At 39.6% G+C, this 23100-nt stretch overlaps 3 protein-coding genes across 5 annotated transcripts; 1 reads left to right on the forward strand and 2 right to left on the reverse strand.

The window, feature by feature from the left end:
* The first annotated feature begins 242 nt into the window (after positions 1-242).
* LOC120253193 (nudix hydrolase 20, chloroplastic-like) lies at positions 243-3862 on the forward strand. 3 transcript variants are annotated; one of them, XM_039261518.1, is made up of 10 exons: positions 243-531; positions 621-685; positions 771-954; positions 1060-1140; positions 1866-1991; positions 2237-2316; positions 2982-3097; positions 3253-3313; positions 3466-3553; positions 3716-3862. In XM_039261518.1, exons 1-9 carry the CDS (start codon positions 301-303, stop codon positions 3533-3535), a joined length of 1014 nt encoding a protein of 337 aa, XP_039117452.1. In that variant the 5' UTR covers positions 243-300; the 3' UTR covers positions 3536-3553; positions 3716-3862. The 3 variants fall into 3 exon arrangements, with proteins under 3 accessions (XP_039117452.1, XP_039117451.1, XP_039117450.1); XM_039261517.1 differs by lacking the exon at positions 3716-3862 and having other exon boundaries at positions 244-531; positions 3466-3663; XM_039261516.1 differs by lacking the exon at positions 3716-3862 and having other exon boundaries at positions 245-531; positions 3253-3373; positions 3466-3663.
* Positions 3863-5263: 1401 nt separating this feature from the next.
* Positions 5264-7960, reverse strand: LOC120253216 (disease resistance protein RPS2-like). The gene has a single exon (XM_039261541.1). It carries the CDS (start codon positions 7958-7960, stop codon positions 5264-5266), a length of 2697 nt encoding a protein of 898 aa, XP_039117475.1.
* An 11314-nt stretch (positions 7961-19274) lies between these two features.
* Positions 19275-22480, reverse strand: LOC120253119 (disease resistance protein RPS2-like). The gene has a single exon (XM_039261409.1). The coding sequence runs from the start codon at positions 22209-22211 to the stop codon at positions 19515-19517; it is 2697 nt and encodes an 898-aa protein (XP_039117343.1). The 5' UTR covers positions 22212-22480; the 3' UTR covers positions 19275-19514.
* Positions 22481-23100: the final 620 nt, after the last annotated feature.

Below are 23100 nucleotides of genomic sequence, written 5' to 3' on the forward strand. Positions count from 1 at the left end.
ATCTTGGTTGGTTGAAGAAATTAAGAGGTTAAATTTGGGCATGTTATATTAAAGAAATCCTGATATGATGATATACTAATAAAACAGAGATTAAAAACTTTCAACTTTATTTCAATTCTCACTTGCTACAACGATATAACGCAGTTGGTTCAAAGTTTCAAACCCAAACCCATTTGGTGGGTTTTGGAGCCCATGAGAAATTAAAGGCCCATATAATGTCCTGGCCCGGACCAATGTTATTTGCATCATCCTAGTGGTGGGTGTTTGCTCGTCTTCTCAGACCTCGGGTTCGGTTGGATCATGGCCTGCCTTCGATTGCCAGCGGCGCACGCGCTGCATCCTTTCCCCGCTGGAAGAACCAAAACCCCATTCTCGAAACCCTTGGTTTCCAATCCGAGATTCACCAGCTCCCTTGTCGCATCGACGATGAGGTTCCGTTGGGAAGATGTCATGCAAGTTTCCCACGAAGACGAAGATCGTCGGGACCTTCGGGGCTACTTCCACAAAATCCGAATTTGCAATCGAGGGAACGTACGTCTCCCTTTTCGCTTACCAGTCTTAGTTTTCAGTTTGTTTTTCTTGTATCATGGTTTCTCCTTCGATTGGAGGAGCGTAAGCAGGAATCGAAGACCGAGTTTGTGCCATTTGTAATCGAGGATCAGGTCGTTGGTTTCATTCATAAAGGGTAAATCTTTATTTATCAGCTTTCATTGTTATCTCGGAAAAGAAAGATTTTTCAAAATGGATTCCATGTTGTTGATCTTATGCAGGTTTGTGGATCATTTGAAAGACTTTCCCGGTGTTTTTACGTGTTTGTTGGGTAATGGTGATCATCGCTTTGATAATGGCCGTGTCACTCTTCATGAGTCTCTCTCGACGCCAGGAGAGAGGACGAGAGCGGTTGCGGGTGTCATCCGATGCTTGGGAGAATTGATTCCAGGTATCCGTAGTGAGGTATTCGTTGTCACTTCATTATATGTTTTTGTAGTTTTTAATACAAAGTAAGCCTAATTGTTCTATGCTAACATTTCTCAGTGTTGTTGATAAATCTACAAACAGCATTACCCTGTGACATCTTCTTTTGGGGTACCTGCATTCTTCTCTCTTGAACGTGCGGCTGCTCCTTACTTTGGCATAAAGGTTTTTTTGTTCCTTCTGAAGTCATTGTTTTGGTTTTTGTTTTTTGTTTTTTTTTCTTTCCTAGTGCTTGCCAATGGATTCTAATGGAAGTGCTTGACTTGATTGCATATGGTTTCTGAACAAGAAAAGATAGTGTTTTATGCCTGCGTGGGATTTTTATGCTTGATTGATTTTATTCTCTACCTCACCTTGGTTCTGGCTCAAGGTGTGTTACAGTCTAGGCTGGAGGGGACTAGAAGCCTCAAGTTCATTGATTACTTTTGGTATAATACCCTAGTTGGTCCCTCTACTTTTTTCTCTTTTTTTGTCCCTCTACTCGAAACGCTCCCGATTAGTCCTCTACTTTGAAAACGTACTCTTAGTTAAAAAAACGCTCCCATCAATCCCTCTACTTTTGAAATGTGCCCACTTAGTCCTCCAAGCTGGGACACTTTTTGAAAGCAGAGGGACCCTACGAAGTATTTTTTTAACTAAGTGACACTTTTCAAAAGTAGAGGACTAATCGAGCATTTCTGAAGAGGACCAAAAAAAGAAGAGAAAATGCAGAGGACTATTTTGGTGATTATACCATTACTTTTAGTTTGAAATGTTCTGGTCTTTCGAACATGTACATTTTTGAAGTTCTAGTTATCATCTCTACAATTTAGCAATCTTGCTGTTCTCACATTGACAAAGAAGTATAATGATCCCTTGCTCTTTGTCTCTGCTTTTCGTGTACATATTAGGCATATGGTGTTCACATGAATGGGTATGTTGAGATAAATGGACAAAAATTTCTTTGGATTGGAAAGAGAAGTCAAATGAAACCTACTTACCCTGGGATGCTTGATCATCTTGTTGCTGGAGGGCTGGTATGTGGCTGTCAATTGTTAGTTATCATTTGCTTAATTTCATGTTTTACTTTTGAATGATTATCAGATTGAATTTGTTAAAAAAACCAGCTGATTTTGCCTGGTTTTGTTGACTTTTATCAGAGTCTCTTATCTTCATATGCTGATGGTTTAAAAAAATATTATTGTTCTTTAAACATAATTACTAGTACTGTATACCTTTGACAGTAAGTTATCTTAATCTTGCTTTCGCCATGGTATTTCAGCCACATGGTATCTCCTGCAAAGAGAATCTAATAAAGGAATGTGAAGAGGAAGCAGGCATTCCCAGGTCAATTTCTGATTGGTAAGGAATTCACCTAACTCATTCTTCAATTAATTTCTTGCTAGTATGTAGCATAATCTGTTGTCAAATCATCAATGAGTTAAGAGGTCAAAAGGTTAAAAGGTCACGAAAGATGATGTTGCATTTGAGAAAAATCTTCTTTACGAAGATTCATCTGTTGTGTTGTACAGTAACATTCGTCATCATGTGCTAATTTCTGTATTTTTCATATGATGTGTGTGTTTTTCATCAAAGATGTCTACTTTATATCTGTATACCACTCTCTGTACGTGCGATTATATATGAAAGTCAAGCTTCATTCAGTGACTTATATTTCCTAAAACGTAATTCCACTTGGGTATGTTCTCTGTTAACTTGATGACATAAGGTGTAACAAATAAATCTATAAAGCATCAGGCTACTATTCCCCCATATGGCTGCTTATATTTGAACATGGTCATCAAGTGGTACTTAGTTATTTGTTTTGATGGCATGGCTTTTTCTGTTTTCTCTTGAATTATCTTCTGATTTCCATAGTTAAAGGAATGCATAACACTTCTCTCATCAAATTTAATTAGGTGTATGACTGTATTGTTCGGCAGCAAGTTTGCTTTTTTTTTTTGGGTATAAATTTTCGTGCATACTTGGGTTTGGGACACCACTAAATGCTGAATGTGATTTTGCAGTGCCACCTCTGTTGGAGCAATTTCTTACATGGACATTGATGGGTTTAGATACAAGAGAGATGTGCTTTTTTGCTATGATTTAAAACTCCCTGCAGATTTTATACCAAATAATGAAGGCAAGTCAAATTCATATTCATCCTTGTGATAATCGAATGTCCTGCCAGTGGTCTGACTTTGAGAAGTTGTTTAGAGTCTGCCAATTGTCTGTTGTTATTGACTTTTATGTTTAGCAAGTGTTCTGAATTATTCTGAGTTTATGTAACCTTTTCAGATGGAGAGGTTGATAGCTTCAGATTGATTCCAGTGGACGATGTTGCCAATATCATCCGTAGGTCTGAATTCTTCAAGCCAAATTGCACAATTGTCATTATTGACTTTCTCTTTCGTCATGGGTACAAAGTTCATCTTTCTTGTTAGCATGGCAACTTCTACCTTGTATGTACCTCTGGAACTTTGATTAACTAATTTTTCTACCTTTTAACAGGTATATAAGCCCTGATGATTGTGGCTATTTAAAGCTGCTTCAGAGCTTAAGGAGTGGAGATTGCTGTTGAGCCAACAATTTTGTTAAGGTATTTTTTTGTTTTGGACAAAGCTTATAAACCACCTCTGTTTTTATTGGTTAATAATTATACATGGTTCTTGTTAAGGGAATGAATGAAGACTTGTTATATTATTTTTACATGATACAGATGATTGTCAGATCTGTTGGATAATGATATATATTTTTTCAGATAAGCACTACATTTGCTGCAGAGCTGATTTATAGTACTATGAGTGCTTCAAGTATTCCCATTCTCTCATTCCATGCTTTTGAAACCAATGCCTTGTGGTAACTACAGTATTATTTGCTTGCATTTTTCTTAGAATATAATTAATATGAGAACAGAAATGACCCATTTTATTTATTTATTTATTTTTTAGAAACATTGGAATTTATTTCTATGTATTGATTATGATATTTGCAGTCAATGATCTACAATTGAAATGCTTACATGGTTATGTGTAGTGTGAACAATGCCTTGAAACCCTGGAAAAAAATAATTTCCCCGCACAAATAATGATGCGTCATTGGTCTCGGCAATGAGCCTAAAAAAGATGAAATAGCAGAACCTCTATAAAGATACATCACATCACTTGGAGTACCGATTTCCTGAAGCTAAAGGAACAAGATACATGGTGAGGAAACCAGGGAGAACCTTCATCCCTTAAACTTCTTGTATAGCTGCTGGAAAGCAGATTTCATCATGCTGTCATCCTCCCATTCCAACTTATTCCACCAGGACCACTCACACTAGATCTCGTTTACGTACTCTGCTTTCAGTGCAAATTTATTGAACATTGGATATTAGTCAACCTTGAGTTTTTCCAATTAAGGGAAAGCCAGCATTGTCATCCCTTTGTTCAGGCTTTTCAATTTTGGCAAGGCCAGTAGTGTCTTTGTTTGCTTCAGAGGTTGAGCAGGTAAAATTGCTCCTGAGTCAACAATTTTTTTGGTCGTGCATGCTCTTATCTAACTGCTTATCTTGGCAAAAAAAAAAGATATTTTTTTTATTTTTCAATAAAAGTGGACAAACTACGTTTGCTGGTAGTGAGACCTGAGTACAAAATGGTGTAGTAGTTGAGGCACTTCTGGGTGTTTGATAATTCTACATGGTTTTTGTTTAGGGAATAAATGAAGATGTGGTATATTATCGATATATGATTGCCAGTTGGTATGAGAAATAAACCATTGAATTCGTTTTCAACAATAATTATTGAAATTTGCAGCAAAACTGCTTGGAGTATAACGAATGTTTCACATTTTCCTCCCTTTCTCGTACCACCTGAATAAGTGATCGACTTATGGCAACTAGTGCAACTTAATTTGGTTTGCTTTTCTTGCAGAACAACGTTAATGACATTTGAACGTTGTGTCTTTTACTGAGAAACATGGAACATGTTTCCATATGCTGAGTATGACCTCTGCAACCACTGGTAATGGACAGTATAACATGAAAAGCTGGAAAATTATGCAGTGTTTCTCACGTCTCACCACCAAATATTTCTAGCAATATATATAGATGGGCACTCATGCAAGAGCCTGTTAGTACTAATTAAGGACCTCTTTTAAGATGATGCTTCATAGGCACAAAAGTTGATAAAATAGGATTCATTCAATCAAAGATAATAGAGATAATATACAGGTGCACAACACACAAAGCTAAAATTAAGTTAACAAACGTGATGAAATTTATACAGAGAATACTGTAGATGATAAGAGAACCAGCAAGGGTCCTTGATCAGTTGGACTTCTTGAAGAGGGGCTGGAAAGTAGATTTCATGTTGCTATCATCCTCCCATTCCAACTTATCCCACCATGATTTCTCACCACGGATCTCTTTCAGCTTCTCTGCCTTCATTTCAAGCTTGTTGAAGTTTGTACAGAGGCTAACAGTCAGAGTTTCCAATGAAGGGAATGACAGCATCGTCATCCCTGTGCTCAGGGTCTTCAACATTGACAAACCAATGAGTTGGATCACCTTCAGGTTGGGGAATGCATCAATCACTGCCACAGGACCTTGTGCATCGTCATCCTCTTCGTCGGTCCTCACCTCATCATGCTGCACCAAATGTTCCATTCCATGACAGTACCAGATGTATAGTTGGCGAAGATGGCTCACACAACCTCCATTGTACACCATCTTTGCTTTTTTGAGGCGGTAGAGAACCAGAGTCTCCAAATTTGGTAGATGGGATGATACAGGTTTCTCATTAGTTCCCTCACCGATGACCACCTCCTCCAGTTCATCAGAATCAGACAGTCGAATCGTTTCTAGTTTTTTCATGTCGCTCCCAAGAACAGAGGAAGGCACGTTAATAGTAGGCAGGCCTTGGCAGCCTTTGATGTGTAGATAGCGCGTGCATGTAGCCAGTCGCCGGGACTGAACAAGACTTTGCAGTGCATGCACTGTTTGTATGGTTATTCCGAACGCTGTCAACTGCTTCAGTGCATTGAGCTCATTGAAATCCACTCCCCTGCCAATAGATCCAACCCGCCACTTTCCGTAGCTAACTTGAATGTACAACACTTGGAGTTCAACCAGGCTTGAGATCACCTCATCGGGTATTGTTTGGAGGTATGGCATGAAGGACAGCAACAAGAACCTCAACTTCTTGAGTTCCTTCAGTTCACGAGGCAGTGACTTGATGTTGGTGCCACATAAATCAAGGTATCTCAACTCCTCCATCATTTGGATCCCTGCAGGAAGCTGCTTGAGCAAGTTATGTGACAGGTCCACGACGCGGAGCTGTGTCATGGAACTGAAAAAACCATCACATATTTTCTCCAATTTCTGGTTTCTCTGAAGCATCAGAGTCTTGAGATTGGGGCACTCTGGGATCTCAGAGATCTCACTGATGTCGTTCCTCATCAGCGAAATCCTCTCGACATCTCTCCATCTCTCCACCAGAGGAATTACGGCCAGCCCAGCCTGGGGACGCACCAACCACTTGTTTGCCTTTTCTCCAAAGTCACTAGCTATCCACAAAGCCAGACCGCGGATCATAGGGTGCATCTTGACATAATTCTCGTCTTCACCGGTCTCTAACAAGTGGGCTGATTTCAGCTTACCAAGCATCACGTCGCCCTTGTTGTAGATCTCTTCCATAGTGACGCCGTCAATGATACCTTCTCCGATGCAGTAGTCTATGATCCACTCTTTGTAGATGGAGAACCCTTCAGGGTATAAAGAGCAGTACAAGAGGCATGTCCTCAGTTGTTCATTGGCCAACTTGTCATAACTAACCTTCAAGTGTCGAGAAAAGATCTCCATGCCCACGAGCTCCCAGGGCGCGGTGTCCATGGTGGTGACAGCGCTCGCCCACTCGCCCACCGTCTTCTTGCTTTCCATTGTTTGTCCGAGTTTGCTGACAACCGGAGGCAAACCGCCACACTTGGTGACCAGATTCCTAGCGTGGTTGTAGATGTCTCTGTTGGAGTTCAACAGCTCCTTGTCGACCTTACTCTCAAACAGCTTCCAAGCCACGTTGCACTCCATGCACTTCACATGAACCTTCTCATCTGCATCCATCTGGTTGCATATCTCTCTGCTTTGGCCCACCACTATGATCTTGTTGTTGGTTGGGCGGCTGAGAGGAGGGATCCCCACGTCTTTGATCAGATTCAGTGGCTTATGTAAACCATCAAGAATGAGCACAAATCTTGACTCGTTTAGCTGCTTGGTTATAAGTCCAGCTAGGTCATCTTGTGTCGCATTCTGATCTTCCCCAATGATGGCCAGCTGCTTTCCAATAGCCTGTTGAACAGCCTGACAATAGTGAACATCTTTTAATTCCAAGTCCTGAGGCATGTCCACACAAAAAATATAATGTTCCGGCTTCGTCGCATGAAGCTGGTTGTTTAACTGTCTCATTATGTCTGTTTTACCGACCGCCGGCATGCCGTAGACCCCGATGACTGGTACGTTCACGTCTTGCACATGGCGCTCCAACTGCTGCGAGACCGACTCGTCTCCCTTGGTCAACCCGACGAGCTTCTTTATGAAGCGCCTGGGCGCTGACTCTGCCCGGGTCACGTCTTCGAGATTCCCTTCAGGCAGGGTAGTCAACTTTTTAACATCTGGAAGCATCGCCACTGCTGTCTTGCTGATCTTGGAAGCCGCGAAAATGTTCAGAGGGAGTCCGCACAAACATTTGGTCATCTTCTTGCGTTTCCTATCCATTTTACTTGCTTTTTCTTCATAATCTTTAGCGAGTTTTAACCTCGATTTTGCCACGCTCTTGGCATCCTTCCCCCGCCTTTCAACAGCTTCAACTTGGCTTGTTAGATCTTTACTTATGGGGTTTAGTTCGATGATCTCTTTTCCCAGAGCGTCGAGGTTGTCCTCCCAAGAGACGATAAATTCGACCTCCCTGGAGATGCAGTTCTTCACGGGATCCCAAAAGAAGCCGACGATTTTGTCTATAAACTCCCACATTCCGGTGATCGAGAAGGTGGTGGCCGGATTTGGTAGACGTGCGGGAATGGAGGTGGGATGCGGTGACTTTTTTCTGGAGTTAAACCAGTACTGGAGTACTGCGCTCTAATTACTGAAATTCCACATGTTTTTATAGGGGTTTTATTATTCTTTTAATCATGCATGCATGTCCAATTTTAATAAACATCCCAAGTATAAGGCAAGTTGTATTAATGTAGAACAAGTGGCCAACTAGGCATATATATATATATATACAAGTGTGTGTATATTTAGGCCGCATCTGTTTGGTGGCAGAACGCTACTGGATAATTAATGTCCTAAATCGAAGGTTTTAATTAACCAATAACATGCCATGCCATGATGTGCCTTCTATGCTAAATTAAAGGACCCCGGTGGGACCTTACACTATACAAACAATTTGAGAGAGATTTAGAAACCACGATGAGAGAAGGACGTTACCGTAAATAAAGACTGAGCTAGTCATTTTTTTTAAAAAAAAAAAAATACAAACAATTTGAGAGAGATTTAGAAACCACGATGAGGAGAAGGACGTTACAGTAAATAAAGACTGAGCTAGTCTTTTTTTTAAAAAAAAAATTGATAAATAACACATATTAAGAAACACAAACGCTAGTTTTTAATAATTATTTCTCTAATACTTCCAAAAAAGACTTTGATTATTTCACATCCAATGACGTAAATGTGAAGTGTGTTTGTGTGTTTAGTTTAGAAGTGTTCTACCGAAGCGGCTGAAGTCCAGAAGTGCCACTTCAATTGAAGTAAAGAGTTCAAATGACGTCCCCAGTTCAGTGTGTTTGGTTGTAGTGGGAAGTGTGAGAACAGTGACCAGTTCTTGTGCTTGGACAATGGCAGTGAAAGTCTAGAATTTGTCACTTCGGGAGTTCATGGCGTTTGGTTTGCACATCAGTGGGGATCTAAGCACTACTTCAATATATGGTGAACTTACCCCTTCAACTTTGTTGGGAGAGTGTCTTAGCATTGAATCTTTATTTTATTTTATTTTATTTTTATTTTTATTTTGTTTTTCTTAAAATTTGGTCATTGATTTAAATTTTAAACTTATTTTTTTAATTGTTTTTATTTTTAATTTCATCAGATAATCAAAACAATACATTAATTGTTCACTAATTCAAACTTAATGATTCCTCACAATATAATAAATCACTACTAAACTAATTCAAGTTGCTGCACTGCAGAATCACGTAAGACATAAATGTAAAAAGCTGCACAAGCATAATAGATACAACTTTGATATTTCATTAAAAAACAACATTGATGGAGTTTTTTTTGTACATGATCAGCTATTACAATATACAATCATCCTAATAGTATGCATTTTTCGAAAGACTTGAGAAAATAAACAAAACTTGAAACCACCCAAAATAAACAACAACTGACTACTTGTTTCGGCTGACAACAACTAACATCTCCGGCCTACTTGCAAAGTCCTCAGGCTTGCCATCCACCTCCATTTCATTTTCTCATCATGGCTTAGGTAACAGAATATATGGATACAACACTTCATTGGCATTACAGGTTCCCATATGTACTTCAAAACAAAAGTAAAAAAAAAAAAAGTAGACCAAACACGAAGAATGACTGGAAATGTGCAAAAGAAAACATCAAAGTCACTCGACAATGATCTGATCACTGACTGCTCCTAACTGGCAATGAGTTAGCCTATGCCACTGGCTGCTCAATGAGTTGGATGCGGTGGAGGTATTGAATACCCATCACCCCGCCATGCTCATTCCCAACAATTACAATAGCAAACAAATGACATACCCTTGACCCACTTACCACAACTGGTTATGCTTTTTGGCTATAATACATTACCTCGTCAATGCATCCAGTTGTTTGAAAATTAATATAAACATACAAGGAACCAATGCTTCAAAGCACAATGTTTTTGGTGTCATCATCATAGCCATAACACCAACTCTTTCAAAAATTGCACAGACAAAGTGAGATCACAATACCAATTTAATTGCAAGTACAAAAATAAAATTCTTGTTAACAACATACAGAGCATACAAATCACTAAAGGGTAATAAGTTTATAACATTCACTCATGGTATGGAAATATATAAACAAACAACAAACATCAACACATTATAATAAATAACTGTAAACATAGACAAAAAATGAAACTAATAGTAAATGAGAACACAGTGCATAGACACAAAACCTGTTGAGATACACATCTGATAAGAGGCAGGAAATCTAATGAAAACATGAACATAAAGTTAAACATGCATACCAATGCATAGTCCACAGTTCATAATAGCTACGCACTACATGCGACAGACATGGAGCCCAATCACAAAACATGAGCAGAGCACTCAACAAAAGAGGGCACAAATGAAAGTTCAGTGGCATGTATGCAATGCAAGTAATGCGTGGTGCAGAAATTTAAAGCATGGATAAAGATAAGGCATAAAGCAGTTAGCAGAAAAAAAAAACTACTTAGGTTCACCACTTGTCCAGACATCTAAAACCCCCAAAGTAGTCTTCAAGCTTGTAGCTTGAATCAACGATCACGGATCGAGATACTTCTCAACCCAAAAGTGGTGCATCTCAATCTTCTTTGCCATGAACCTACGGGTCTCATTTTCCCTCTCCATGAGATGGTCAAACACCTAATCAAGAATCTGATCACTGAATCCTTCAACCTCCATTACATTGGCATACAAAATCTTCAACCAGTGGGTGGAGCACTGATGAGTGCATTTCATATCATATTTTGCATACCTTCAATGCACTCTTTTGCTCGTCTTTCAACGTCTTTTGTTTATGAATGATGCTATTATGGGTATGTTTATCTTTGTTGCAGGTTTTTAGGGCTCAAAACACATAACGAGTGAAATTAGGAACAAATGCAGCCAAAGAAGATAATTTCTCTAAGTGTCCAATGCAAGCACGAGCAGAGCACGGGCATGCATCTCCCCATGGTTTTCTCTGGATGGTGACTCCCATGCTTTTTAGGGGAAACACGATCCACTGGCTCCTTTCATGGGCATGCTCAAGATGAGCACGGTGGGAGCACAATCGTGCTCTCCCCGTGATTTTCTCTAGATACACTTAGCCCCTATGGTTCAAAAGTTCCAAGATAGCATGGTCTGAGCACAACTGTGCTCTGACAGTGTTGAGCCCAAAAAGTTTTTTTTTATCTCCCAGATTTAGGGTTTGGAGGCATCTTTTGTTTGGGAGTCTTCTTCTACAGCGAGGGAGCTCTCAATGGAATGAGGATCAACCGTCACCATACGAGCTAAGGAGATCAAGGGTGAGTTAGAGATGCCGGAGAAGTGGAGTTATCCATTCCATGGAGTTCTTGAAGTACAATTGAAAAGATTTTGTGAAAATGTCTCTCTTCCTTATGTTTATCTTCTTCTCTCATTTGTATGAATTTATGAGAGGCTAACTGTTCCACAGTGCTCCGGGATTGTGAACTATATTGTCTCTAATATTTTGACTACTTGAGTTTTAAATTTTTAATGCCTATGGAGTTCTATTATTTTCTTCTGTTAATTCTTGTGTTGCATAACTTGGCGTCCTTGATTTGCGTAATTGCTTAGCAAAACTTGTCGTGTGTCGATTGTCGTAGTTGTGATTACCTTGCGTAGTTGCAAAACTTAGCGTGCTTGAGACACATAGTTGCTTCAGCAAAACTTGACATTATTGAGAGCATAGTTGCAACAAAGCTTTTGAGTGCCCACAAGGATCTTAGAATGTACCTTGGTAGGCATTAGACTCGAGTCAGTATCCTGAGCATGTAGGAATCATCACGGGGCATTGCTCTCTTGTTATCAAAACTCAATCCTAGTCTACCTGGTTCTTCCATACTTTAGCTCTTAGTTTTGTTTAGTAGTTAACTCTTTTATCACCCCATTCGATTTGACTAGACATTAGAGGATCGATTAGTACTAGAAGTATATTCCCTATGGTTCGACAATCCTACCCCCTCGTAGGGTACAACTTTATTGCTGGTAACGATCCATGCACTTACAAAGAGTTCATCAGGCACCACTTTATTCCCCAATAATATTCACTAACTCAGCCATCATGGAATTGTTTTTAGATCCCCTAGCTCACTGTGGCCTTAGAGCAGAAGACGTTACCAAGGTACTTGTGATAGGAGGGGTTGAGTTTCCATCTCCATCACTTTCACTGTTTGCATGCTCGTTTGGTAAATCACTGTTATCATTTTCATTGTCCTCATTCCCATATTTCTCTCCAAAATTTGAATAAAAAGATGTTGCATATGACCTTAACGCCATATCATCTCCACAAATAATTTTCAGACCTTCATATTTCTCGAAGGGTTTGTTGATAAATGGCTTTGCAACTGGGTGTGCCTTTTTTCAATAAAAATTACAATTACGGAAAGTCATCAACTAACTAACTAACTAACTAACCTCAGTGTTTGTGTATGCGACAATTGGATTTAAAGTGATCATTTTATTCTCATCATCTTATCCTACCCTACTTAATTCCCTGGCCTTTTTAATTTCAACATACTTGGCCTTCAATGTTCTATAATGATTTTCCACATTCTCAGGAGTGAAGTTGGTGGCAAATTTTGCATTTACAACAGTGGCTGCATGCATATGTGAAAGCTACTTGTTTGAAAGATTTATCACACTTGAGTCCTTTGTTTGCTTGGTCAACCAACAAAGGAATCAACAAATTGTCAAACTCATTCTTCCACCTCTTGTTAGGGGTACCCTGTTTGGCTTTCAGAGACTTTGTAGTGGCATCATCAAGTGGGCAATTGCTACCTTCCATTTTGCTTCTCATTCTATTGCATACATCAAAACCATGAAAAAGTTTGATATTAACATTTTTTTTTAATAAGGAAAACCAATACACATGTCGAATGAGATAATAAAGCAAGAGAAAAAGCTAGATTCAGGGAAATAGAAAACTGAAAGGCAAATAACACAAAGTTTAAAAGAAAATCCAACTTGAAAAGAAATCATGAAGGTCAGACATGAGAGCTAAATTGGCGCCACATTTCATTAGTGATCTTATCTCAGAATTCAACCCATTGTCTGTTATCCTCTCGTTGTTTACGTTGTGAACGAGACTGCGATAAGAGGAGATGCTCGTCTTGCATACCTCTATCGCCTAAAATCGGATCATTTGGATCAACCCCCATAATGTAATTATGTATGATGTAGCAAGCAATTACTAGTAATACTTGGGTCTTGTAACGGAAAAAGGGATGCGAAGTAAGGATTTTGAATCTATTTTTAAGTATAGCAAATGCTCGCTCCACCCTTGACCGTAAGATAGAGTGCCTAAGATTGAATAATTCCTTCGGGTTCAATGATGTCCTTCCATTGTGTTCTTTTAGATGGTATCTAACCCCACGATAGGGGGGCTATGAAATCATTCATGGTAGTGTAGCCAATATCTACCAAGTAGTATTTCCATACATGAAAACCACTAAGATCAAACACAATTCATTTAAACTTGTCATAATTCACAATTTAATGGTGTCAACCTTCTATTAGCTTCAAACCCTCGAGTTGTGGCCGCGAGAGTGCATCTCTAAGGACAGTGAAATCATTTGCTGATCCTTCCCATCCAGCAAGAATATACGTGAATCTAAGATCATGATTCACAATAGCTAGCACATTTTTATTTGGGCCTTTCTGGCCCCTAAAACGGGGCAATTCATGGGCTGGGACAGAGGCATCAATATGTGTGCCATCCAAAAGACCAATACAGTCCTATATAACAAACAAATTGTTTGGTGAAACCTTAACATAATGAGTAACTCACTAATGGAAGTTATTATCATTATTATATAAGTTTACCTTGAAGAAGGGATACCAATTAGGGTTGTTTTCTATGTCGGGGTGGCAGGTGCCAGTAAGGGGCTGAACAAAATTATCGCACAATGCACACACTGCCCGCAAGACATTATTAAAGTACCTGCTAATTGTTTCCCCGGATCGAAGGAACTCTATGCACATGGTCCTATTCTTCGTGTTGTGACCAACAATGTGTAGGAATATGGCAAGTTGTTTCTCGACCGAGACATGTCTCGTGTCAACAAGGAGATGGGTATCACACATAACAGAAGCCAAATGCATAAAAGGCCCTACATCCATCCTAATATAGCTAACACAATAGTCTCGGCCACCCCTCAAGATACGGTTCATGTGCCTGTTCCTAGTTAGATCTCTGAACAACGAAGGAATACGACACCTTGATATCCTAGGTATGTTCATTTCTTCAAATAAAATTGCAACAATGACAACAACTGTTGTAAAAGCTACTACGAGGGGCCTCGCGAGCTCATCTAATGCCCAACTATCCATCTATACATTTTATGAAAAAGTATGATTCATCGCACTGTGTAACAGAATTAAAAAGATATGGTGTAACCTGTATTGGCCAAGTTGAACATGGTACAAGATAACAGGGCTGCAAATTATATAATGCATTCAATATTGCATAGCATCAGTGTATCACAAGCACACATATACAATCTAATTGAGGATAACATGTATGATATGAAACATCATCATAATTCACAAGAATTTTGCAGTTAACAAAATACAAAGTTAGCATAATTCACAAGTAAATGAAGAGTTAAAAATAATATGTAAACATCAGCATTAACCTTTACAAACTGGCATCACATACAAAGTAAACATAATTGACAGGTATATACTTTGCAAAAAGATAATAACAGACGTATCCAACAATTTAGGCAAAAGTGATAGGTAAATAGTTTGAAGGAAAACCAGATATATATATATATATATATATCACCAACAAAGTCCAACAATTCACAAGAGCATATAAAGTAACTAACAATCTAAACATAATTGGTAAGTATATAGATTTTAAAAAGAGAACAATAACATATCCAACAACCAAGCATAATTGACAGTTATATAGTTTGCAAAATTTTTGCAGACAACAATAACCAACAAATTAAGCACAACATGAAAAAAGTTTGGAAATATATCAGTCACTTTCATAACCAACAAACTATATGAGATTGCCAAGTGTTTAATTTGCATGAAGAGCATATAAACATAATTGAAAAAATATAGTTCGCATTGAGAGAAGATAAAACATTTCAAATAAGCATAATTGCAGATAACATCATCAAGTAACTCAACAGAATTAACAGGTATAATGCAAGTAGAGCATATAAACACAACCAAAAGTGTAAACATAATTGGTAGGTATATAGTAGGCATTAAAAGATAAAAAACAAAACCATAAAACAAAGCACATGACAATTACATAGATTGCATAATTTTACAGATGACAACCACCAACAAATAAGCATAATTAGAGGGAGAATAGTTTGCAAAAAGAACATTTGCTAACATCACCAACAAACACTAGGAAATTATGCAAGAATAGCATGTCAAACATTGCTAATAAGAATGTAAACATAACTGCAGGTTATATAGTTTGCAAGAAGAGAACAAAAACATATACCCTGAATAAAAGGCAGAAAAAAAATGATGACAAGCAAAAACAATTCACAGGTATAGAGATTATTGTAGAGTAGATAAACAATACTACCAACCAACATTCCAAGCAAAATTCTTTGCCCACACGGAATGAAATGAACAAACAACAACAATAACCCACAGACAATAAACCAATTAAATTGTGCTGCAAATGTAAAAAAAAAAAAAACCCATGTATGAAGAGTGTCTAAAATCAACAGTTAAAAAAAGTCATGGAAAAAATAGAATGGCCTTGGATCTAGCCAAAGATAAAAATTATGAATTAACATTCATGGATTAAAATGAAAGAGCAATGACAGTAAACCGAAGAACAATCAATATCCAAAAAAATTAAAAACAAAAAATAGAATGCCCTTGGATCTGGTCATCATGAAAGCAAACTTAACTCATGGATGAAACATAAGTCAGAGGAACCTAAATCGAAAGAAACCCACTAAGAAGAAGATTGAGGCATTAGAAAACTAAAAAAAACCCGAAAAACAAACGTCAACAAGGGAAAAAAAAGGGCCTTGAATCATGAGTTTGTAAAAAGAAATAGAACTTAGGGAAACTACAACTAAAAACCAAATGAAAAACATCTAAAAACAACCTTAAAACCCTACACACGGATTCAAGGAAAACAACCTGAAAAACAAACAACAATAAACCACAGCTAAAAACCATATGAACAACCCAAAAAATAGCATGATCAACAAACCACAACTAAAAACTTAACGAAAACCCCCTAAAAACAATAGGGTCAGGGAAACTCCGTAGAGGAAGATAACGCTATCTTCCAAAACCTGCAAAGAAAGGAACAAACCTTGTGCTATACTGATCTACAATACGAGGAGGACGCCTCAACGTCCCCAAAAGAGACGTCCAGAAGATTTACGAGGGGCGGCGGGTAAAGAACCCTGGCAAGAGTGTGGGAGAGAAAGGGAGATAATGGGAAAACCCTAGCAAAAATAGAGAAACCAAATAAAGTGGTGGTGATAATAGCAAGGTCACATGGGTGCACATGGTAGAAGTGTGACTTCAGCATGTTATAGAAAAAGCACCGAACTCCGACTTTGGAGTTTTTTTCAGGGAAGTGGAAAAGCTGAAGTGAAGGTATTTGGAAGTGTCATATCACCACTTCTCTCACGACTTCAACGAACCAAACGCGTGGAAGTTGAGCTGAAGTGAGAACTTCAGTTACTTCACCCCAAAAAGAAGTGAACCAAACACGCCCTAAGTCAAGAAAAATTTTTGAAGTTAGTTACTAGCATGGTTGCACCTATTCTCATTGGGATATATATATATATATTGAAAAAGTGGATAAACCACATATTCGTTGCAAAAAAAAATGGAGAACCAAACACAAAGAGAAAAATAACAGGGGAGAGAAGGAGGGAGGACAGATCACCAGGGGTGAAGTGGTAAAAGAGCAAAAGTACATAAGCAGAAAAAAATGAGAAAAGATGGACAAAAAAGGCGGGGAAGGTCCTTTATTGGACAACCTCCGAGAACGGGAAAGCACGGTCAACTATGAGCACCGTCGGGAGTTGGGTTATCTGGCTCACTTACCGGAGCTGGCAGATCCACTGGATCAGAATCCCTAGTGCCCATAAAGACCAAGTTGCGCTTAATCATATGAAGGGTTGCTCAAGCTATTGTCTTGTTGGGTCAGGGGCTGCAGAAATCCAAGTAATAAGCAAGTGGTCAATTTTTCATATAATAGAGAAGACATCAAGCGAAGTATATGTAAAAACACTTCACTTGATGCCAAAATTACTATTTTCAGCCCTTATTACTAAAGTGCAGAATTGCATTAAAGCCTGGAACCATAGCCCTATTTCTTTGAATGGTAGAGCGGTTTTGGTTAATAGTATCCTGATGCCTATCACTACTTACCAGTTATCCTGTGTTGCTTTCCATGACTCTATCCTAGACCAGATTTCCAAAATTACCAAGAGATTCTTATTGGGGAGGGGAGGAGGGCGAGGAGACAGGGGGAGTTCCAATCGTAGTGGCTTCCGCACTTTGGGTTGGAACACTACTACATTTGCTAAAACTGATGGGGGCCTTGATATCAGAAATTTGAGGAATGCCAAAGTTGCTTTAATGTCCAAAAATGTTTTCTCGATTTTTAAACTCAAGTGATAAGCTTTGGGTGCACATTTTCAAGTTAAAATATGGCAACTTTCAGTGCTGGAATTTTAAACCTATTAAAAAGTCTTCTTCTTTTTATAGAGCTATTTGTTTGGCTGCAACTAAGATCAGGCCAAATTGTTGGATCAGGGTGTGTAACCCGGTTGATTCCAATTTCTTGACTGATCCCTGGTTGTCGAAGATTCCGATTAGTTTTAAGCCCACATTCCTTAACATGGATATTCATCTGGAAGATATCTTAGTGGATGACTGTAGAGTGGGATGTTCTTAATATGGAAGTCTGCAAGATGCTCTTTGGAGATAATGTTGACTGGACTCAATTGAGCAATTGGAAAGTAAATAGAGAGAACAACAATCTTTGGGTTTGGAAGCAAATGAGTAATAAGGCTTCTTTGGTTTGTTCCATCTACTCTTGGCTAAACTCTGATCATTCTGTTGAGGATGAAGTGCAGGAGGGATGGAGTCAGATTTGGAAATTATGTACCATTCCTAGGGTTAAAGTATTCATTTAGAGAATGGTGCACAAAAGAACACCTACTTTTTCTTACATGCACAGGTTGAATATTGGCCCGAATAGAGAATGTTGTTTTTGTGGGTTGAAGGTTGAAACTGACAAACATGTGTTGTGGCGATGCTCAAAAAGTCATATAACCTGAGAAGTTATTAGTTCTATCATTGGTGTAGATCTGAATGTGATCAACCACTTTTCGGATGGGGAGTGGCTTACTCAAAGATGGAATACTAAGGGTGGAAGCCAATTCTTGAAAGTTGTTGTTGCTTTGGTGCCTCAGTGATTTGGAAGGCAAGATGTTCCAAAGTTTTTAATAGTGAAGATCCAAATTGGATAGGCATGGGTCAGCGTGCTATTGCCATAGCTGAAGAGTTGTGTAAAAAGCACAAAATTAATTCAAGGGAGCTTATTCATAGGCCTTTTAATTCTTCTTTGAGTTTGTTTACTGATGTGGCGTGGGAGGAACAAAACCAATCTTGTGGCACTGGTTTTGTTCTAGTTAATAGTGATAAAGTGGTGGTCTTTGCAGGGGAAAATGAGAAGGTTGAATCAAGCATGCATGCTGAATTGCTGGCTCTGGAAGAGGCTCTTAGGAGATGCAAGAATAGAAAGCTCTTTCCTCAACATGTGTATTCGGATTGCATTACCATTGTTGAGCTAATACACAAAGAAGATCGGGTGATTACTTAGAGGTTCAGTGAAAAGATTAAGACGATTCGAGGGAACCTTGCGGAATGCAATTTTGTCCAGTTAGAGGTTATTCCCATACAGTCGAACCTGGTTGCTGATGAACTTACTAAATTTGCCCTTAGGAATCCTAGTATTTCGTTATTCCACAATGGTTTAAGCCTGCCCAACTGTCTGGAGGAGGCGGCTATGGCCAGTGATTTTCAGCTTTAACTTTTTATTGTTTGATTGTTTGTAGTTTGTTTGTTGTTTGTTTAAGCTTCTTAGCTCATTTCTACAAAAATAAATAAATAAATAAATAATAAAAATAATAATAACGGCTAATAGAAGATCATCAGTCCTGTGTGGCACATAAGATTGAAGAACTTTCGTTGGATTCGATATTGGACCGGATGTAGTCTCTCTTAAATAGATTTTCTTTTCTATCTGGTGATGCAAATATCCAAAACAACAATAATGAATCATTATTATTTAATTATTTCCTTCAGGATTCAGCATTACTCCGAACAGTTGCGAAACAAGACATAAACATAAATATATAACTATACAACAAGCTAAACAAGGTTCTCAAACATTGAATCACTACTAATCAGGACACTAACATATATACTCACACTCACTCTAGGATAACATTGACGAACAAGATCAATCTGAAACAACACAACAAGAATGCAGATAGATACCAAGGCATATATGTTCATAAGAATGCCTTCTTCCTGAAGAGAGGTTGAAGCAAAGATTTCATGCTGTCATCTTCCCATTCCAATCCATCCCACCATTGCATCGTACCCAGTACCATTTTCAGTTTCTCCGCTTTCAGTTTAAGCTTCTTTAGATTTGGACAATTGAAAACCCCAAGATATTCCAATGAAGGGAAAGCCAGCGTTATCCTCCCTTCACTCAGGCTCTTCAACTTGGGCATTTTCTTTAGCAACAGCATCTTGAGGTTGGGAAAGGCATCAATCACAGTCCCGGACACCTGCTCACCATCTTCCTTCTCATCCTCTTCACTCACCTCATCATCATCATCATCATCATCACCGAGGTAGATCAAATGCTCCATTTCACCGCATCCGTTAATGTTCAAGTGGGTAAGGCTGCGTAAACACCCTCCATAGCAGAAGATCTTAGCCTTGCTAAGCCTGTAAAGACCAAGAATCTCTAGTTTTGGCAAAGCATCAGTTTCACCATACTCACTATCGCAATCAACTATGATCACTTCCTTGAGTTCATCAGAGTCAGAAACTCGAAGTTCCCGTAATCTTCTCATAACCCTTCCCAGGATGGTGCAATAAGGCATGTCAATGGTTGTCAAACCTTGGCAAGCTCTAATATGCAATTTGCTCGTTCGGGTGACCAGTCTATGTGACTGAGCCAGCCTCTGCAGAGCATGGACTGATTGTATGGTGATTTCCATTGCTGTTAATTGCTTCAACGCATTCAGCTCATCAAAATCCACTCCGTTCCCAATCGAGCCCACTTTCCAGTCCCCATAGCTGTTATACATGTAAAACACTTGCAGCTTGGTCAAGTTTGAGATCACCTCTGTTGGGAAAACAGCCAATTGTTTCATGTAAGATAGGAGCAAGAACCTGAGCTGCTTCAGCTTTCCAATCTCACTGGGGAGTTGCTTGATGCCAGTGCCACAAAGATCCAGATATCTCAGCTCTGTCATCACCCCAACCCCCGCCGGAAGCTCTGTGATGCCAGTGTGCGAGATGTCCAAAACACGGAGCTTCGTCATGAACGTGAAGAAACCATCACATATTTTAACCAAACGTCTGTTGTGCTGAAGCATCAGTGTCTGGACATTGGGACTCTCGGGAATCTCAGAAATCTCAGTGATGTTGTTCCTCATCAGTGAAACTCTCTCAGCCGCCTTCCACTTCTCGGCCATGGGTGCTTCATGGAGATCTGCTTGTGGTCGGACCAACCATTTGTTGGGCTTCTCTCCGTAATCACAGGCTATCCACAAAGCCAAGCCACGAACCACAGGGTGCATCTTGACAGAATCCTCGTCTTCCCCTTCCTCTAGCAAGGACGCAGCTTTCAATATCCCAAGCAACTCATGCCCCTTGTTATAAATCTCTTGCACGTCGATGTAGATGTCATCTATGATCCCTTCACCGATGCAGTAGTCTATGATCCACTCTTTGTATATGGAGAACCCTTCCGGGTACAGAGAGCAGTAGAGAAGGCATGTTCTTAGTTTATCATTAGCCAAGTTGTCATAACTAGGCCTCAGTATGTCAGAAAAGATCTCCTTACCCAGAAGATCCCATGGTGCTATATCTATGGTGGTCAGGGCGAGCTGCCACTCGTACACCGACTTCCTGGTCGCCATTGCTCGACCGAGTTTGGTCAGCGCCAGGGGTAAACCACCACATTTGAGGAACAGTTGCTTGGCGTGCTTGCGGATCTCTTTGTTGGAATTAATGAGCTGTTTCCCTACCGTCTCCTCAAACAGCGTCCAAGCCTCTTTCCAATCCATGCACTCGACCCGAACCGTCACGTCCGCGTTCAACTCACCGCACATCCCTTCAATCCGAGTCGCCAGTATGATTTTGCTCTGTGATGGGCGTCTGGGAATAGGAATCCCCACCTTTGCAAGATCCAGCGGCTTCCACACTTCATCCAGGATCAACATGAACTTGGACTTGTTAAGCTGCCTGGTTATCAGTCGAGCTCGTTCCTTTTGTGGCGTTGTGTCTTGCCAGGTGATGCCTAGCCATTGTCCAACAACATCTTGGACTTTATCCACACTAGAATCCTTAGGCATGTCCACCCAAATGATGCAATCCAGGTCCATCTCGCGGAGCTGGTTGTTGAGCTCGCCCAGCAGCACTGTTTTCCCAACAGCGGCCATGCCATACACCCCAACGACACGAACGTTCACGTCTTGGACATGGCGCTGGAGCTGCTCCAACACCGAGTCCACGCCCAGAGCCTGATTGACAAGCCTTTCCTGAAACCGCTGAGGCATTGACTCCGCACGAGCCACGTTGTTGACGACCGTACTGATCTTGGTGACCGACTCCTTAACCTCAGGAAGCAAGTCCTCTGCTTTCTTGCTGAGCTGGTAACCAGAGAAAACATCCAGTGGGATACCTGCCAAACATTTAGACATGGTCTTGCATCTCTCTTCCATCTTTTTGCTCTGTTCTTGTAGCTTCTTTGCCCGGTCTAACAAGGATTTAGATTCGCTGGTGAGGTTCTTGCCTTGCCTGTCAGCAGCATCCACCTTGCTCTGCAGATCTTCTATTTTGCTGTTCAGTTCCAGCATCTCTTTCTCTAATGCACTCATGTTGGACTCCCAGGCGAGCACATACTTGCTCTCCTTATAGACGTACTCCTTCATGGGAGACCAAATTAAATTGATGATGCTGTCGATCATCTCTCTCTCTATATCTATGTATATATATATATATAATATATAAGATCCGAGACACACAAACACACACAGGTGAGATGGCTGAGAGCTAGGAGAAGAGCATTATATTAGACTATCCTTTAGCAATGGAGGTGATTGATAATGGTGGCACAGTGAGCAGCACTACGATGTATGCAACAAGGGAAGAGCCGGTCTGGTATCTAATTGAGATGCAGTGTTGAAGGAATCATAGAAATTATCTTTGGGATTATGTGGATGGAAGGAAAACCACTTGATTTTTGGCACAGTATTACTGTACGTCCTAATAAGACTATGTGGAATGTGTGGATTGGAAAACCAGTGGACTATTTATTGCCAAAAAACCAAAGAGCTGAAAAATCAAAATTAAACATCGCCATCCGCAATTAAGAGCATTCATGTAGCACCGGGCCAACAACCACGCTGATTTCCATCTATGAAAAGGATTTCCCTCTACTGTATGAGTGGCTACCTATCCATATTATTTTAAATTAATATAATTATATTTTAGATTTTGCGGGTAATCTTTTTATAAAATTAATAAACCATTATCATTAAAAAAAAAACAAACAAGAATAACACTCTACCAACCGAACAAAGATCTAAAACAACCAATGTTGTTTGACCCGGACCGGCCCGGCCGGTTCAACCGGAAAAAAACCGGAGCCAGTAGTATACGGCCCAGATATCTCATCGACGGGTATTAAAAACCCGGTGTTAACCCGATGACCCAGGGCGGTTCAACCGGGAGCCGGTTGATCCGTACGGGTCAATCAGGTCATAATGTTTAATTTTTTTATAATATTTAATAATTTATTATTATTTTTCTCATTAAAAACCATAAAATCGTGTATATTTATTAATATTAATTTAT

This window comes from Dioscorea cayenensis, chromosome 26 (genome assembly GCF_009730915.1).
Source record: "Dioscorea cayenensis subsp. rotundata cultivar TDr96_F1 chromosome 26, TDr96_F1_v2_PseudoChromosome.rev07_lg8_w22 25.fasta, whole genome shotgun sequence".
In the NCBI taxonomy this organism is placed as follows: Eukaryota; Viridiplantae; Streptophyta; class Magnoliopsida; order Dioscoreales; family Dioscoreaceae; genus Dioscorea; species Dioscorea cayenensis.

Coding starts and splice junctions, on each gene's coding strand:
- LOC120253193 (XM_039261516.1), top strand. CDS start 301: ATGGCCTGCCTTCGATTGCCAGCGGCGCACGCGCTGCATCCTTTCCCC. Junction 2,317..2,981: donor CCCAGGTCAATTTCTGATTG/GTAAGGAATTCA, acceptor GTGATTTTGCAG/TGCCACCTCTGTTGGAGCAA. Junction 3,098..3,252: donor TTTTATACCAAATAATGAAG/GCAAGTCAAATT, acceptor TAACCTTTTCAG/ATGGAGAGGTTGATAGCTTC.
- LOC120253216 (XM_039261541.1), bottom strand. CDS start 7,960: ATGTGGGAGTTTATAGACAAAATCGTCGGCTTCTTTTGGGATCCCGTG.
- LOC120253119 (XM_039261409.1), bottom strand. CDS start 22,211: ATGATCGACAGCATCATCAATTTAATTTGGTCTCCCATGAAGGAGTAC.